Source organism: Echinops telfairi, unplaced genomic scaffold (assembly GCF_000313985.2).
Source record: "Echinops telfairi isolate 266 unplaced genomic scaffold, ASM31398v2 ScPeMD7_7469;HRSCAF=8507_1, whole genome shotgun sequence".
Taxonomy (NCBI): domain Eukaryota; kingdom Metazoa; phylum Chordata; class Mammalia; order Afrosoricida; family Tenrecidae; genus Echinops; species Echinops telfairi.
The window spans coordinates 91700247-91717409 of record NW_022111373.1 but is presented as its reverse complement, the minus strand read 5'-3'; the positions used below and the strand labels follow the sequence as shown (position 1 = coordinate 91717409).

General features: G+C 41.4%; 2 protein-coding genes across 3 annotated transcripts in view; one reads left to right on the top strand and one right to left on the bottom strand.

The window, feature by feature from the left end:
• ERCC8 (ERCC excision repair 8, CSA ubiquitin ligase complex subunit) overlaps positions 1-1758 on the bottom strand; it is a 57023-nt gene extending 55265 nt beyond the window's left edge. Inside the window, exon 1 of one of the 2 annotated variants that reach the window (XM_004703586.2) lies at positions 1640-1758. In XM_004703586.2, the coding sequence (XP_004703643.1) occupies positions 1640-1716 (77 nt within the window). In that variant the 5' untranslated portion in view covers positions 1717-1758. The remainder of the gene's footprint in view (positions 1-1639) is intronic. The other variant, XM_045285381.1, reaches the window with a different exon arrangement.
• Positions 1759-1945: 187 nt separating this feature from the next.
• The window catches only part of NDUFAF2 (NADH:ubiquinone oxidoreductase complex assembly factor 2), a 211543-nt gene continuing 196325 nt past the window's right edge, over positions 1946-17163 (top strand). Inside the window, exon 1 of the mRNA XM_004703705.2 lies at positions 1946-2098. Coding sequence (XP_004703762.1) covers positions 1972-2098 — 127 coding nt within the window. The 5' untranslated portion in view covers positions 1946-1971. The remainder of the gene's footprint in view (positions 2099-17163) is intronic.

Here is a 17163-nt window from a genome sequence, read left to right as displayed (position 1 = left end):
TTCCTGGAGAACACTGCCCCAGCCCCGCAAGTTGTTGCCACCTAGTTGGCGCCGGGAGTGCTTCTAGCCTACATTCACCCAATATGCCTATCTCAACAGGCCTTTAAAAAATTAGCACCAGGGGCTAAGCAAAGACAAAATTAACAAAGATTGTTATGCTCCATGAGAATAAGACTCTCTACCATAAATTAACAAGAAGGTTTAGCCAAAAGCAAAAAGATCTAGGAATGTGTTTGGGGCTCACACTAAATCCTAGCTCCAACTAAAGAACAATTAATTCTTATAACATGGCCCTTCTCGATACTCACCCTCAGGAACAGAATACAGAAGATATCAGTGTTATAACAAAATGCAGTGAAGAAATCAGATGGTGCCTGGCAATCAGATAAAATAGCATCTGGGATCTTAAAGGCTTGTCTCCAAACAAGCAGCCATCCATGTGAGATGTCAACAGGGTAGAACAGGCTCTGAGTTTCTGAGGGTGTCACTAGTTATGAGAGTAGAAAGGCCCATTTTTTTTCCCTTAGAGGAGCTGTGGTTTTGAACTGCTGACCGTGTGGATTGCAGCTCAATGTGTAACCACAACGCCATCAGGGCTCCTTGGTTATTATTTATTCTACCCTGCATACCTCCCAAGTTCTTTCTCATCTAGCTTCTGCCTACTTCTCCAATCTCTGGGCAATAGCGCCTGTCTCCAACTTTCTTCACTAGACACGCTAAATGTTTAATTTCTGGCTTATGGTCCTACTGTACACGTAACTCACTAAAGACAAATGAATGAATGTTTGGAAGATAGTTATTTCTTGTGCCGTGTGTGTGTGTGTGTGTGTGTGTGTGTGTGTACAGTGTTAAAAGGAGGAAGAAAGAATAAAGTAAAATGAAAATGTATCCTCATGTAGAATCCCTGTCTGGATGTGAACTCATTTGCACATCCAGCCACGTTGTTGCCAGCTGTGCTAGAGTAGTTTCCCACTCACAGTAATCCTGTTTGTGCAAAGTTTGCAAGGGAAACAAAATGCCCACTCCAGAACCCTTTTGGAAGCACATCAACGGGCCTATTGACCTAGGCGCCTCAAAATCAAAACCAAACTCCCCACTATTGATTTCAACCCATAGTGACTCTATAGGACTGTGAAGAACTATCCCTTGGGGTTTCCCAGACTTTAAATCTTCACAGGAGCATCCAACCTTATCTTTCTGTGCCGGAGCAGCAGGAGGATTTGAACAGCCCGCCTTGTGGTTACAACTCAAAGTGTGGCCCACTACACCATTAGTCGCCTTTTTTCTCACTGCCATCCAGTCAATGTCGACTCCTAGTGACTCTACAGAACAGGATAAAATTGCCCCTGAGCTTCCGAGCCTAACTCCTTACTGTCTTACTGTCAGTCGCCTCTGAATGCGGCTCAAATCCGCAATCAGTGAGGGCCTGTAAGGAGCTCTTAACCGTTTGTGCCATCGTGGCAGCCTCTCATGCGCCCACAGCTATTAAATTATACGAGTATATAAAAGGCACCCCAAGTTCTCGCGACCCAGGAAGAAGTAGAATACAAAGTTGAGAGGGGAGAAAGAGAGAATGGGGAGGAAAGATGTGTTGCCAGGACCGGATGCTAATTGGCCGGTTTGGAAAAGTATTCTTTACCTCCGTGTGGACTCTGCTCGCCGGAGGTGCAGGGGGTCGTCCAAACCGATTTGTCGCGCTGTTAAAAACCCAAGCATCCCGTTCCTTCACATCAACTTCAGCACAGGACGCCGCCATGACAGAACTCGGAGGGGGCGGGGGCGGGGCGCTGTAACAGCTGTGTCTTCATTGGCCCAGCCGTAAATCAAGGCGACCAATAGTCAGCGCCGTTATTTCGGGGTGCGGGAAAGGAGGCGGGCTGGTCTCCGAGGGGCGGGGCCAGCGGCGGGGGCGGTCCTTCTTGTGGGGCCGGCAGTCGGACTGCGGGACGGCGGAGAGCTGGGCCGGGCGGCATGGGGTGGTCTCAGCGTTGGTTTCGCTCGCTGTGGCAAGCGCTGTGGAAGGAAGTGAAGCAGCACGTGGGCACGGACCAGTTCGGGAACAAATACTACTACATCCCGGAGTACAAGAACTGGAGAGGTGAGGGCACACTAGGCGGTCACTAGGCTGAGGGTGAAGTGAGGGTCTCGTCAACTACAGCCACGCGCAGAGTTAGGATGTTACTGGAGGGACATCTGGAGCTCATTCCCCCGCCGTGCCCGTCGCTCTGGGGGCCCCGCGTTTTCCCGGCCTGGCTCCAGGCTCCAGGCTCCAGGCGCCTGTCGCCGAGTGGTTTTACGCCACCTCTGGCTCGGCGGCACTGTCCCTGCGTCTCAGCGCCTTTCTTGGTGGCGCCCGGTAGCGGCCCGCGCCGCCACCACGCACACCTGCCTGCGGGCGCGCCAGTGCTCGCCCGCCGAGGACCCTGCAGCGTGGGGCATCGTAGACAAGGACACACGCTGGGTGGCTCCGGAGGGCTGGCAAGTGGAGTCCTCTGCTCAGGTGTCCCTCTTGTGACTCAAGGCTGAAATGTGTAACTGGCGGAGGGCGTGTGGGGGGAGTGTCTTGAGCGTCTCCAGTTTCCTCTTTCTTATCATCTTTGGCCCCGCGTGTCACCATCCTCCCAAACCCAAACAAAACTTGTCAGAAGTAGATCCATGCACCCTGAAAGTGTGAAAATGAGGTCCCCCTCCCCCCACGGGTTTCTCGTTTTCTTTCCCACCAATTTGCATTCCAAGAATCCTTTAAGCTCAGTTTAAAGAATGTGACTTCAAGAGCAAGCAGTACTTGCATAGTATTCTTCAAGAAGTGGTGAGTTGGGAAGAAACTGGCGACCAACAGAGGGCATTGAAGAGTTTGACTATGGAAGATCAAAATGGTAACCTGACTTCAACACTTAAAAACCTTGTCAGTTGATTTCCCCCCAATGATTGTTGGGCCTGATTGGTTATCAACATTTTCTTAATTTTTTTTTTGTTTCTATTTTGGTTTATCTGATATATTTTGTCAGTAGGCTTGATCCTCTTGAATTTTTGCTAGATATTTTTTCTGTTTTTCGATAAATGAAACCCAGATTTATGAACCCATAGAGACAGCAAGTAGAATAAGAGTTGGGAAGGGTTGTACAGTGGGGGAGGGAAGCTAAAGGGAGCTCATGTTAAGGAGTTCAAGAAGAAAAAGAACGTTTTGAAACTGGTAGCAATTGTATAATACTGCTTGGTGTGATTGAACTATGGAGTGATATATCTGTATTAACTGTATAAAATGGTTTTGGGACCGTGATTGTCCATCATGGGTACACCAGGTAGTAGCCATCACAACCTCTTCTGTTTGTTCATCTTCACAGAGGAGAGATCATGCTTTGGGATCAGACAGGCATGCGTCAGAATCTCACCGAATAGTTGGGGATCACAGGCAAAGTATTTCCACTTCTCAAATCTCAGTATTCTCCCATGAAAGTTACAAATAATATTGAGACACATTAAGCCTTTTCCAAAAATTTGTTTCAGGCACTTCTTTTTTTAAAAAATTTCCAACAGTTTTATTGACACACAATTCACATATATTTGAATAGTTCAATCGTTCAATCACATCAAGGGAAATTGTAAAATCACCACCACATCCATCCTAGAGCCTTGCCCACCTTCCACCCCACGTTATATCGCCTTTAAACTGAATTGTGCAATCAAGAACCAGTTGTCTTCCTACCCCTTCTCCCCTGTTTACTCCTGCAATCCCCTTTCCCTCCCTATTGCCCATCCCCCACTGCTACATTCCCTAAATACCTTGTGTCAGTATTATCATTATACATCTGTTTCCCCTGTGCTTCACAGCTGGGAAACCTCAAGAACAATGAAAGACAAATCACACCAAGGTAAAGATAAGATCATATTAGTATAAGGCAAAAATACAAATAATGCTTAGGAGGGAGAAGACCTCCATCAGCATTCAAAAAGCCAGGGAAAAATTTCTGTTATGAGACAACTAAGAGATACTTGCACCCAATACAAATTCAGGTGGGGTCTATAGGGAGAACAAATGGCCTGGAATCAGTTCAATCCAGAAGAATAAAGATTACAATGGTATCTGCTGATAGCAAGGCAGGGCGGGACTCGACTTTGGCTAGAGCCGATCTGCCAGCAGCTCTGACTAGATACTCTATAGATGGGTTTTGGGCTCTCACTCTCCGTAGCCTTCTACAAATTAGGCGTTCATAATTTTAGCTCTGATACTTTTCACCATATTCAAATTTTGTAATTGTCATCTTTGGATCACACAAGCTGGTGTGCTTCTTCTGTGTGGACTTAGTTGGCTCCTTGCTTAGATGGCTGCTTGTTTGAATACAATCCTTTAAGACCCCAGACACTATTTTGACTGGTAGCTGGGCACCATCTGCTTTCTTCACCACACTTTGCTATAGCACCCTTATCTTCAGTGATTATTTCATGACCGTGAGTGTTGAGTAGGGCCATGATGGAAGAACTAAATGGTCTTCAAGTTGGAGCTAGGATATAGTATGAGCCCCAAACACATTCCTGGATCTATGCTTTTTTTTTTTTTTGCTGGAACTTAGAAATTAATATATATGTCATATCATTCTTTAGTTCAATAATGTCATATAATTGTACAATTTCATCCATAACCAGTCTCCAGACATACTTTTCCTTCCTAGACTTCTTGACATCATTTCCTTCTTATCTCTCTTTCAGCCCTCTGTATTGCCCCTCCCCACAAACCCTTGTTATATTTTCTTTCCCTATAGGCTTAATGCTCCTGGGTTTCATTTATCAAAAACCAGAGAAACAAGTAACAGCTTCAAGAGGGTGACCCCCAATGGTGGTGCATCTCTGAAATACATCCTGTTATATACAAGCATTAGCAAAATATAACAGAATGGCCATCACAGGATTGCCAGAATAGTATGTATTTTAATATGGCATACTGGGCGTGGAATGTCTGCCAATCAACAGTACACCACTCTTGGTATAGCTGTCTTCTGCTTCCTCTGACACCTTGTGATTTCCGGCTTAATTCCTCAGGTGACAAGTGTGTCTGAGGTAGAGTCCCCATATGGTATCTCACTGATGCAGCTTCTGGAGCATGCTGTCTGCTCCAACCATGCAGGATTCAGTGCCCCAGTGTTCTTTGGCATGACCTGGGTTCCCAGGATGCCCCCAAATGTCCTTGGTCAGTTCTGCCTACTCACTGCATGCCACTAAAACGCTCCCTACCTAGTGTTCCCAAGAACATTTTCAATCTCTCCTCCCCACACTTGGAAGTCAGCCCTCCCTTCCCTCTCCCCAACATGCATGCATCTGTTTGCCGAAGCTTGACCCTTCCCTCTCCCCTCTCCTGCGCTGCCCCTCCTATCAGAAGCCTCATCCCTCTATCAGGGCTGCCTCCCTCTCTGGGGGACCTCACCCCATATCCACCTGGCTACCACTCAGCAGATAGCTTCCCCCTCTATTCCTGACCATTTGATCTCAGCTCTCCTGAGGTACCCTCCGGCCAAGTGAGCTACACTGAGCTTACCTGGAGCAGATGATATGTGGTTCATTGGCACAGGTCTGGCTCTTTATTAGGCTCTCTGGTCCCCAGCCAGAAGACTATATGCCCTATAAGCCTTAGCTTGTGCCCATTCTGCTGCTTGTCCCTACTGTAGTGGGCTCATGCAGTATTTGTCCTTTTGTGGGTGACTAACTTCACTCAGCATAATGTCTTCCAGATCCCTCCATGAGTTGAGGTGTTTCAGGGTTTCATTGCTGTATTTTAGGGATGCATAGAATTCCACTGGGTGTATGTACCAGAGTTTTTAATACACTCTTCTATTGATGGGGATTTAGGCTGTTTCCAGCTTCTTGCTATTGTGAACCATGCTGCGATGAACATGGGGGAGCAAATGTCTGTGATCTGGTGATTTCTTTGGGGTATATGCCCAGTAATGGTATTGCCGGGTCATATATGGTAGTTCAATTTTTTCAGGCACTTCTTGTAACTCCTTCTTTCATCAGAGAGCACTGCATCCCATGATTTATCACCCTAATGATTTTGCTTAGGATTTTTCTGTAACTTATTTTAATACAGTAGACTTGTTTTCCCAATGATCTTCTGCTTTCTGGAAGAACAGGGAATATATGCCTTACCTCTATTTTTTTTTCTAACCTTACCGCTTCTTGTTGCTGAGAACTTCCCATTGTATTTATCTATCACAATTTGTTTGATTTACCTGTTTGTAGATATTTGGGTTATTTCCATTGTTAGACTTTAACACAGAAAAATTGTGAACATCCATGTACAAACCATGTACAGGTTTTTAAATTTCTTTGGAATACATACCTAGAAATGCAATGTTTGTGTCATATTGTAAATGCATATTTAACTTTCTTATGCTACAGGTAGAGTGGTTGTATCATTTTATATTCATACTGGCAATATTCCTACCCAGCTTCTCCACCCATTTTATATTCATACCCAGCTTCTCCATTTGTTTACCAACACTTAATATGGTAAATCTTTTTAATTTTAGCCATTCCAGTATTTGCATTGGAGTCCTGGTGATGCATTCATGTGTACGCTCAGTGGTTTTAATCTGTAAGTCACTCTATGGAGATAGATGTGTCATTTGGCTTCCCGAAAGATATACAGCTTTGAAAAACCCGTTGACAATTCTGCGGTACCCTACAGGGCTATGATAAGTTGGAATTGCCTGGGGACAATAGGAATACCTGCATCCACATCTTCTGATTATCTTTGTTATTGGAACATGAATTTTAATTCTCGTACTAGCTTTATTGGCATATACTTCACATATCATGTAACTTAATTCACTAATATTAAGAGTTATGCAATCACAACAATTTCAAAACATTTCTTTTTGTATTCATTGTTGTACTCCCCATCTCCCCTCATCGTCCTGCTGTCCTGTCCCCAGGTAACTATTAATCCAGTTACTCTATGTGGATTAGATCTATCCTGGATTTCATATACAGAAAACCATACAAAACAAAAGCAGAATGCTAACAAACAAACAAACAAACAAAACCCTAATGAGAGAAAAACCTCAATCAAAAAGAAAGAAAATATTAAAAATGGAAACAACTTTAAAATGGGTCATGCAATATGCCCTTGTTCTGTTCACACAACTACCTCTTGATCCATGTACAGTTCCGCGTAAGCACAATGAAGTGTTCTGGAATTCCTTTTCTATGTTAGTCTGGGCAGACTAGAGAAACAAATCCTTAGAGACTCATGTGTATAACAGAGTTTTAGAGGGTAATTATACATTAAGCAAGCATCCCAACCCAGTCCAAGTCCAAGCCTATAAGTCCAATGTTAGCCCATATGTCCAATACCAATATACCATATAAAGTCCTCTACAGACTCATGAAACACATGCAATGAAGCTGAGTGCAGGATGATCACAGGCCAGTGGGTAGAAAGTCTTTGGATCCACTGTCGTTGTAAGCATCTCAGTGCTGGCAGGGCTCTCTACGTGGCTTCTCCAGCACCCAGGACTGCATCAGGGTAGGTCTATGTGGCTTCTCAAGGATGTCTCACAGGGAGTCAGCAGAGAGAGAGCGATGTCTCCTGCCTCTGGGGAGGAAAATACAGGAGTTCCCAGACTTCTCTGAATTGACAGGCTAGACTCCACCCCTACACTCTTAATCCTCAAATTGACACCAGATTATGTAACTACCACAGTTTCTTCATAAGGCAACCCACAGTTTGTTATGACCTACACAATCAAATGCCTTTGGATAGTCAATAAAACAAGCAAACATCTTTCTGGTATCCTCAGCTTTTAGCCATGATCCATCTGATATCAGCAATGATGTTCTTTTGCTGTTAGTAACTTAAAAATTCCTGCTGTCAAGTTGATTCTGACTCATCGTGGCACCGTAGGACAGAGTAGCATTACCCCTGTGAGTTTCTGAGACTGTAAATCTTTATAAAAGTAGAAAGCCTCATTTTTTCTCCCGTGGAGCAGCTGATGGTTTCAAACTGCTGACCTTTTCCAGTTAGCAGTCAAGTACAAATCATTTGTGACAATGAGGGAGCCTTTTGTTGCTGTCACTACTCTTGTTCAGCCCCGTAGAGTCAGTTCCAACTCAAAGGGCCCAAACTTACAACAGAATGAAATACTACCCAGGACTGCCCATGGTTACAATCCATCACACTGAAGGTTTTCCTCTTCTTCACTGACCCGTTAAGAAGCATCTGCCCTTTTTAGGGGCAGATCCCTACTGAAAACATGTCCAAGGTACTTGAGACTCAGTGGCACCATCCTCTCTTCTAAGGAACATTCTTGCTGTATTCCTTTCAAGATAGATTTGTTTATTCTTCTAGTAGGCCACTGTGGTAGTTACATAATCTGATGTCAATTTGGGACTTGAGAGGATTAAAAGTGAAGGGGTGGAGCCGGGTCTGTCAATCGGATCATAGCCTATGAGGCTGCTGTGTGGGCATGGCCTTCTCCTGAGAAGTCTGGGAATTCCCGTATTTCCTGCTTGGAGTCAGAGTACACTTCTCTTTCTCTGCTCACTTCTTGCTAGACATCCCTGAGGACAAGACACATGGCACTACGCTGATAGACATCATGCCCTGGGAACTGGAGAAGCCACATGGAGACCCTTGTCAGTGCTGAGATGCTTATAACGCCACTGAGTCCAAAGACTTTCTACCCACTGGCCTGTGATCATCCTGCATTTGGCGATATTGCATGTGTTTCGTGAGTCTGAAGAGGACTTTATAGATTGGTATTGGACATATGGGCTAATATCGGACTTATGGCCTTGGACTGGACTGAGTTGTGATGCTTTCTCAATGTTCAATTGCTCTTGTATATAAACCTTTCTCATACACCTATCAGTGTCCATGAATTTGTTTCTCTAGTCTACTCAGACTAATACAGCCATAGTATATTTAATAACCCTTGCCAACACCACATTTCAATAGCATCATATTTTCTTTGTTTTTCCTTATTCATTGTCCAGCTTTCCCATGTATATGAGGTGATTGAAAAACCATGGCTTGGGTCAGGCATGCTTTAATTTTCAAAGTTACATCTTTGAACACTTTGCAGCAGATATATCCCATGCAATACAAAACAAAACCATAAAAACTCCAAACTCCCTGCCATCGAGTAGATGCTGACTCATAAAGATCCCAGAGGACAAGGTAGAACTGCCCCTGATTTTCTGAGACTAACTCTTTTTTTTATTTTTATTATTTTATTGGGTGTTCGTACAACTCTTATCACAGTCCATACATCCATCCATTGTGTCAAGCACATTTGTACATTTGTTACTATCATTATTCTCAAAACATTTGCTTTCTACTTGAGCCCTTGGTATCAGCTCATTTTTCCCCTCCCTGCTCCCCCCTTCCTCATGAACCCATGATAATTTATAAATTAATTGTTATTTTGTCATATTTTACACTGTCTGATGTCTCCCTTCACCCACTTTTCTGTTGTCTATCCCCCAGGGAGGAGTTTATATATAGATCCTTGTAATTGGTTCCTCCTTTCCATTCCACCCTTTCTCCACCCTCCCAGTATCGCCACACTCACCACTGGTCCTGAAGGATTCATGTGTCCTGGATTCCCTGTGTTTCCACTTCCTATCTGTACCAGTGTACATCCTCTGGTCTAGCCAGATTTGTAAGGTAGAATTAGGGTCATGATAGTTGGGGGAGTGGGGGAAGGAAGCATTAAAGAACCAGAGGAAAGCTGTATGTTTCATTGGTGCAACACTGCACCCTGACTGGCCCGTCTTCTCCCCACAACCCTTCTGTAAAGGGATGTCCAGTTGCCTACAGATAGGTCTTGGGTCCCCAATCTGCACTCCCCCTCATTCATAATGATTTGATTTTTTGTTCTTTGATGCCTGATACCTCATCCCTTCGACACCTTGTGATCACACAGGCCGGTGTACTTCTTCCATGTGGGCTTTGTTGCTTCTGAGCTAAATGGCTACTTTTTTATTTTCAAGCCTTTAAGACTTCAGGCGCTATATCTTTTGATATCCGGACACCATCAGCTTTCTTCACCACATTTGCTCATGCTCCTGCTTTGTCATCAGCGATTGTGTCAGGAAGATGAGCATCATGGAATGCCAGTTTAATAGAACAAAGTGTTCTTGCACTGAGAGAATACTTGAATGTAGGCCCAATGTCCATCTGCTACCTTAATGCTAAACCTATAAATATATGCACATAGATCTATTTCCCCATCCTCATATATAGATATACTTACATATGTACATGCCTTTTTTAGATCTTTATAAATGTCCTTTGCCTCCTAGTCCTTTCCTCTATTTCCTTTTACTTTCCTCTTGTCCCACTATCATGCTCAGCCTTCATTTGGGTTTCAGTAATTCCTCTTAGTTACACTACCTTTGATCAAGCTATACCGGGCCTCCTATACCCTCCTCACCACCGATTTGGATCACTTGTTATTCCCTTGTCCCTGCGCTTGTTAATACCACTTTCTTTCCCCGACCTCCCCCTCTCCCATGTCCCGCTGGAACCATTGGTCTCATTATTTTCTCCTCCAGATTGTTTATCCAGCCTATCTTATCTAGATAGATCTGTGGAAATAATATGCACAAAAACAAGACCGCAAAACAAAGCAACAAAATAAAACAAAACAACAAAAAAACCAATGACAGAAAAAGAAAGAAAAGTTTGTAGTTAGTTCAAGGACTGTTTGTTGCCCTTAAGGAGTGTTTTCTAGTCGAGTCTGATGGGGTGCCATGCCCTGGCCCCAAAGTCTATTTTCAGTATTCCCTTGGGGTTTCATTGCTCTGCTCCCCTTGCTGTTCTGTTGCACGCCCTTAGTGTTTTGCCTCGGTGTGGTGTGGTCTGCTTGGGCGCAGTTCCCACACTGTGTCTCCAGTGTTGTCCCCTGTAGGGCTATGGGTCACTGAAGGATGTCGTGTCTCATAGTGGGGTCAGCTATATGGTTTTCTCTGTGGATTGACTGCTCTGAGCAGGGATATTGTCCTCAAGGCTTGGTGGGCTAGGATGTGCTCCACCCTCTCTTCCACCCCCTTCATTTGCTCCCATGTTCTCTGATCATACATGTCCCTCTCCCCTAGCTGCAGCTTCAGTGCTGTCTTCTGAAGTAAATTCTTCTGGGGGGGTGAGGGTTTGAGGGAGGAGTATGCTTTTATTGTGCTTCTCTTATCCAGCGGAGTGGAAATAAGGGTTATAATCAAATGTTTATTACTAAACTTCTGAATCAAAATTGAAATCTAAAGTTTTTTGGTTTTTGTTTTTAACGCACCACTTCATAATCAATAACTTGTGTGAAGTTACCCAAAGCAAGCAGTGTCCATCCTGACTCCTAGGGACCCTACCTAGGATTTTTGAGCGTTTGTTAGCCTTCAGAGGAGCAGACAGCCCCGCCTTTTGCTCTTGGAGTGACTGGTAGCTTTGAACTATTTATTGACCTTGTGTTTAGCAGGTCAATGTTTATCCAACAGCCCACCAAATTAAAAAACTCAGTGCCATTGAGTCAAATATGAATAAGACTTGAATGCAGAAATTAAATTTCCAACTTGCTCAAATAGAATTGAAATTAGGCAAAATTTTCCACAGAGATACAGACCACTGAAATCACCAACACTGAACAGCTGTTAAGAGTTTATAGATTTTTGAGATAATAAGGAACCAGAGCATCTTCTAGACATCTGATATTGATGGATCATTTGCAGTAGATTTATCTGACTGCTATGGATTTTTTGGTCCATCATCAACCATTTCTATGAATGTTGATTGTGGATCCAAGTAAAATGAAATCTTTGATACCTTCAACATTTTCCCCTTTTATCATGATGTTGTTTACTGGTCTTTGTTTTCTTTCTGTTGAGGTCTGTTTCCTCCTGAAAGACTAGTTTTTTGTCTTCCTCACTGACTTGAAGCCATATAGCAAGCACTTCCTTGTTTTGTCCCAAAGACTTCTTCTTTGTCTAGCACAGGTTCCACATGAGCACATTAAATGTTCTGGAATTCCTATCCTATACAATGGTATCCATAATTTGTTGTTATTCACACAGTTGAGTGCCTCTCTGGTATTCTTTACTTGCATCCAAGATCTATCTGACATCAGCAATGACATCCTTGATTCTGTATCCTCTTCTGAATCTGACATGAATGTCTGACAGTTCCCTAAGTGCTGCTGCAATCATTATGGATTTATTGTCAACAAATTCTACTTGTGTGCTACTAATAAATTCAATAAATTCCACATTCTGTTGACTTATCTTTCTTGGAATGGGTATATATGGGTATCTCTTCCATTTGGTTGGCTGGGTCGCTGCCCTCCAGATTTCATGGCATTAATAAGTGAATGCTTCCAGCATTCCATCTGTTTGTTGAAACCTCTCAGTTGGTATTTCATGTGTCTGGTGTCTTGTTTTTCTCCCATGCCTTCAGTGCATTTTGGACATGTTCCTTCAATGCCATTGGCTCGTGAGCATATGCTTCCTTCTGAAATGCCTGACTGTCAACCAGTTCTTTCTGGTACAGTGACTGTGTATTCCTTCCAACTTCTTTCAATGCTCCCTGCATTATTTAATATTTTACCCACAGATTCCTTCATTATTACAACTCAAGGCTGGAATTTTTTTCTTTCTGCTTGAGAAATGTTGAGCGTACCTTCCTCTTTGTTTTTGTAACTCCATGACTTTGCGCATTTCATTTTAATATTTTATCTTCTGAAGCCACTCTTGGAAATCTTCTGTTCAGCTCAACCCTTCCATCCGGTTTATGAGTAAGTTTCAGAAGCTCGTTTGACTTCTGTTTTGGTCTTTTCTTTCTTGCCTGTCTTTTCAATGACCTTTTCTTTCATGTATGCTCTAGATGGCATCCCAACACACATCTTGTCTTCAGTCATTAATATTGAATGAGTTAAATCTATTTGTGAGATGGCTTCTAAATTTGGTGGGATCTACGCAAGATCATATTTTGGCTCCTGTGGACTTGTTCTCATTTTCTTCAGCTTCAACTTGAACTTGCATATGAGCAACTGATGGACTGTTGCAGAATCGGTCCCTGTCCTGTTCTGCGTGATAATATTGAGCTTCTCCATAGACTCTTTCCATAGACAGAGTTGATTTTTTTATGTAAATGATTTTTATTATGAATTAGGGGGAAATAAATATAGTTAATTCCTGTGAATTCCATCTAATGAGGTCTTGCTTTTGTGGGATAAACTCTTAACTGATTATAATGTAGTATCCTTTCTTTGTTTCCAATTAGAAATAGAGTATCTTTCCCTGGACTCTTTTATGTATTCTTGGATGCAGTACACTAGCTTATTGTTGATTGTTTTCAAGTTTATGTTCTTGGGAATTTTAGACTGTAGTGTTTGTATAATATCTTTTTCTGAGCTTGATATCATTTAATGCTCACCTCATAGAGGTCACTTGGATGGTGTTCCCTTCTCAAATTTACTGGAAGAATTTGTGAAGAATTTTCATTATATATCCTTAAATAGTGGGAATAATTCACAGTGAAACCAGCTGGTGTAATTTTTAACTATAAATTTAGTATTTTCAGCAATGACTTCTCAGGTGTCTATATTGCTTGAGTAAGCAGTGAATTTTTTTCCAAGTTCCTATTCATTATTTTTTTGTCCGCCTGTTTTAAAGTGCCTTCCCTTTCTTTCATTCCCGAAATTGGTAATTTGTACCTTAAAAACATTTTTTTTTGGTCCATCTGATCAGTGGTCTGTTAATTTCCTTAAGAATCAGCCTTGGAGTTCATTAATTTTATTTTTTTCAATTACAAATCAGCTTCTCTCTACCACTACTCTTCTAATGTAGTTCTGAGTGTGTGTGTCTTCCCCTCCCTCGCCCCTCCCACCGTCAAACATCCCTTAAGAAACTGTCTTACTTTTTTTCAAGGATGATTGTATTGTTATCTAAGAAGTCAAAACCAGTGTTACCACTGTTACTAATAATTACAGAATTGTAATGTTTTTGATGTTATCACTGCAGCCTACTTGTATTTCATACTTATGAAATTGACACTAAATGTAATGAATTAGTATTCAATTAATAAAGTCATTTTTAAGAATTAGCGTAAACCAGGTAGTCAGAGTTATCCAGGAAGGTGTTTTGTTTAATAGGTAATAGGAAGAGTATATTCTGGCTCTTTGGGAAATAATGAAGACATTGCAATTTTTCCCCAAAAGGTGGCAGCATTGTCTTAAAAAATGAGGCTCATAGTTTCTGAGATTTTTTTTTCCCCTTCCCTCACCCCCCCTTTTGAGGTGATTTTTGGTAGAAATCTTCTTTAAAAGTCATTCGATATATTTGTTTCCTCAACATAAACCAGGTACAGATTTTTGAACTGTTAACTTTTAGCACATGCCATTTAAAAGTGATCGAATGGATTCTTCCTAGTCAGTAATGCATAATGTTGTATTCTTTTCAGTAATAAGTAGCATTCTGAAATGTTGAGTTGTCAGGAATCATATAATGCAGTCATCACCTTGAGCATCATCAAATGGAATATTTTTAAATGCCTTATATTTTAAAACTAGTGAAAACGTCCTCATTAAACATTAATAATTAGGATCTTTTTACATAGATCATTGTCTCTCAGGGTTTGAAAGTTAGATTTTTAATTTTCCAATGTTCAGTGTTTAGTTTTAAGTTTCATTTTTTAATAATAGTTTTCTCTGCGACTATTTCAATTGCCTATTGAATTCCCCTTTGTGCTTGTGTGTGTTCAGGCATATACCCACTTAACTGTATTTTGGTAAAAGGAACATGCCGCCATTTTCCCTTTGGCTCTTGGTTGTGTTTCTACTTCATGCAAATAGAAGCACATCTGTGTCTTGCTTCCAGCCAAGAAAAATACAGGAGGATGAAAAGTGTTCGTAGTCATACGTGTCGGTCCTTTGTACTGTCTTTAACATTAGCCTAAGTGACCTTTATCTCTAATTCTGACTTGTTCTTCCAGGGAAATATAGGACCTCTTGAGCAGAAATCGAAACTAATTATGGACAAGCGGCCAAAGCTATGTTCTTTCCATTTCTAAATGATACTGAAAATATTTCATGTCAGAGGAAAGAGTTACTTGTCCTCTTTTGCTTTGAAGATTTCATCATTGCTTTGCATTAAGGAGAAGAATGTCAAAAACAGCAATAGTGAGAATTAAAAATAAAAATAAACCCCAGCAAAATACTACTTTCAAGTGAATCCCGAGTCACAGAGACCATATACAGGGTGCTACATCTTTACAGGAGCAGACAGCCTCGTCTTTCTACCATGGAGGAGCTAGTGGGTATGAACTCTGACCCTACTGTTTGCAGCCTAATGCCTAACCCACAGTGCCACCAGGGATCCTGATGATCATTTGTTTATTAAATAGTGGGCATTAGACACAACTTTAAGTGCTTGTTTTGCTTCACTGTGTTTGTGGAAGGATTGTAACAAGTGAGGAAAACAAAATACCTGGTGTTGATTTGTTGAGGTCACTTAGTGGAGAAAATCCATTTGTGTTGTCCTCGTTACAAATAACCCAGTTTCTTTTTGTCGATGAAAGTCTAATAAAAATACTACCCTTCTTACTTACACCTCTCCTTATTCATAGTACTACTGAGTTAAGTGGCTATTTCTGCTACTGTTTGAGCCAAACCTGTTGACAGCAATTCTATTCTAACTCAAGGCAACCCTATAGGACACCTAGAACTGCCCCATGTGGCTTCTGAGATTGGATATTTACAGGAGCAGGCTTCACATCATTCCTCCACAGAGCTGCTGGTTAGTTCGAACTGTTCACCTCTGGTTGACAGCCAAACGTCTTAACCAGCCCCGGTCTCCTTTGGACTCTATTAAACTCCAAACCAAACTCATTGCCCAGTGCATGCCAACTCACGGCAACCCTACAGGACCCGTAGAACCGCCTCTGTGAGTTTCAGAGAGTGCAGCTCTTTTTCCTGAGGAGCACAGAATGGCTGATGGCTTTGAAGAACCACTTTCAGGCATTCTTTCTTGTCTCAGAAGCAAGTTCACAGTTGAATGGGATCAAGTAGATAACTTCAAAATCAGATTTGATTGTTAGAATGCATTTTTATTTTTACAAAATGACTCAGAAATGTACATGATTAAAAAAAGTTTTATGATTTTAATATTCAAGTGACTGTTTATTTTTTTGCCTTTGCTGCCGATTAGCCTCTTTCTCATTGTCTGAACCACAAACTGCACCCTTGCCAGAGATTCTAATTAAGGTTTTATCCCCTCAGCTGAAATATCAGTAGCATTATTGTTGTTGTTTTTTCAATTAAGAACACAACTCTTCTTTTGAAAAAACTTTTGTTGACATATATGAGGGACTTCAAAAAGTTTGTGGGGAAATTTCATTATTTTAAATTTCATATTCCCATGAACTTTTTGAAGCATCTTCCTACAAAGCAAAAATATAAACTAACTGAACAATTACTATCGGAATAATGCTGTAGAATCTTTGGGATTTTTTTTTACAGATGACTTGGTCTGTGGATAGAGATAGGTTAACATCCTCTTTTCCAAATTAAAGGTCTGATTTTTTTCTTTTTCTTGCCTGATTGCTTTAGCTGGGACTTATTGAACAAAGGTGATATGATGCTAGTTATGAGTTTTTCATTAATATGCTTTATCTTGTTGAGGAATTTCCTTTCCAGTTCCAATTTTCTGATTGCTTATCTCATGAAAGGGTATAGGAATTTTGTACATGCCTTTTCTGCTTAAATTGTAATAATTATGTAATTTTCTCCTTTTATCTGTTAAAATGGTATTTTACATGGATTTATTTTCTTATGTTGGACCACATTTGCTCTCATGGGATGAATTCTAGTTGGTCATGGTGTATAATCCTTTTAAGATACTGTTGGACTTTGTTAGTATTTCGTTGAGTGTTTTTACATCTGTATTCATGATAAATATTGAGGTGAAGTTTATTTTTCTTGTCTGGGTTTATTATCTTTTTCTGGCTTTGGTATCAGAGTAATGCTTATCTCATAATTTAGGACGTGTGAGGAGTTAATTCTTTTCAAGTTTTTTTAAAATCATTTTATTGGGGGCTCGTACAACTCATCACAATCTATACATCAATTGTGTAAAGCACATTTGTACATTCATTGCCCTCATCATTCTCAAAACATTTGCTCTCCA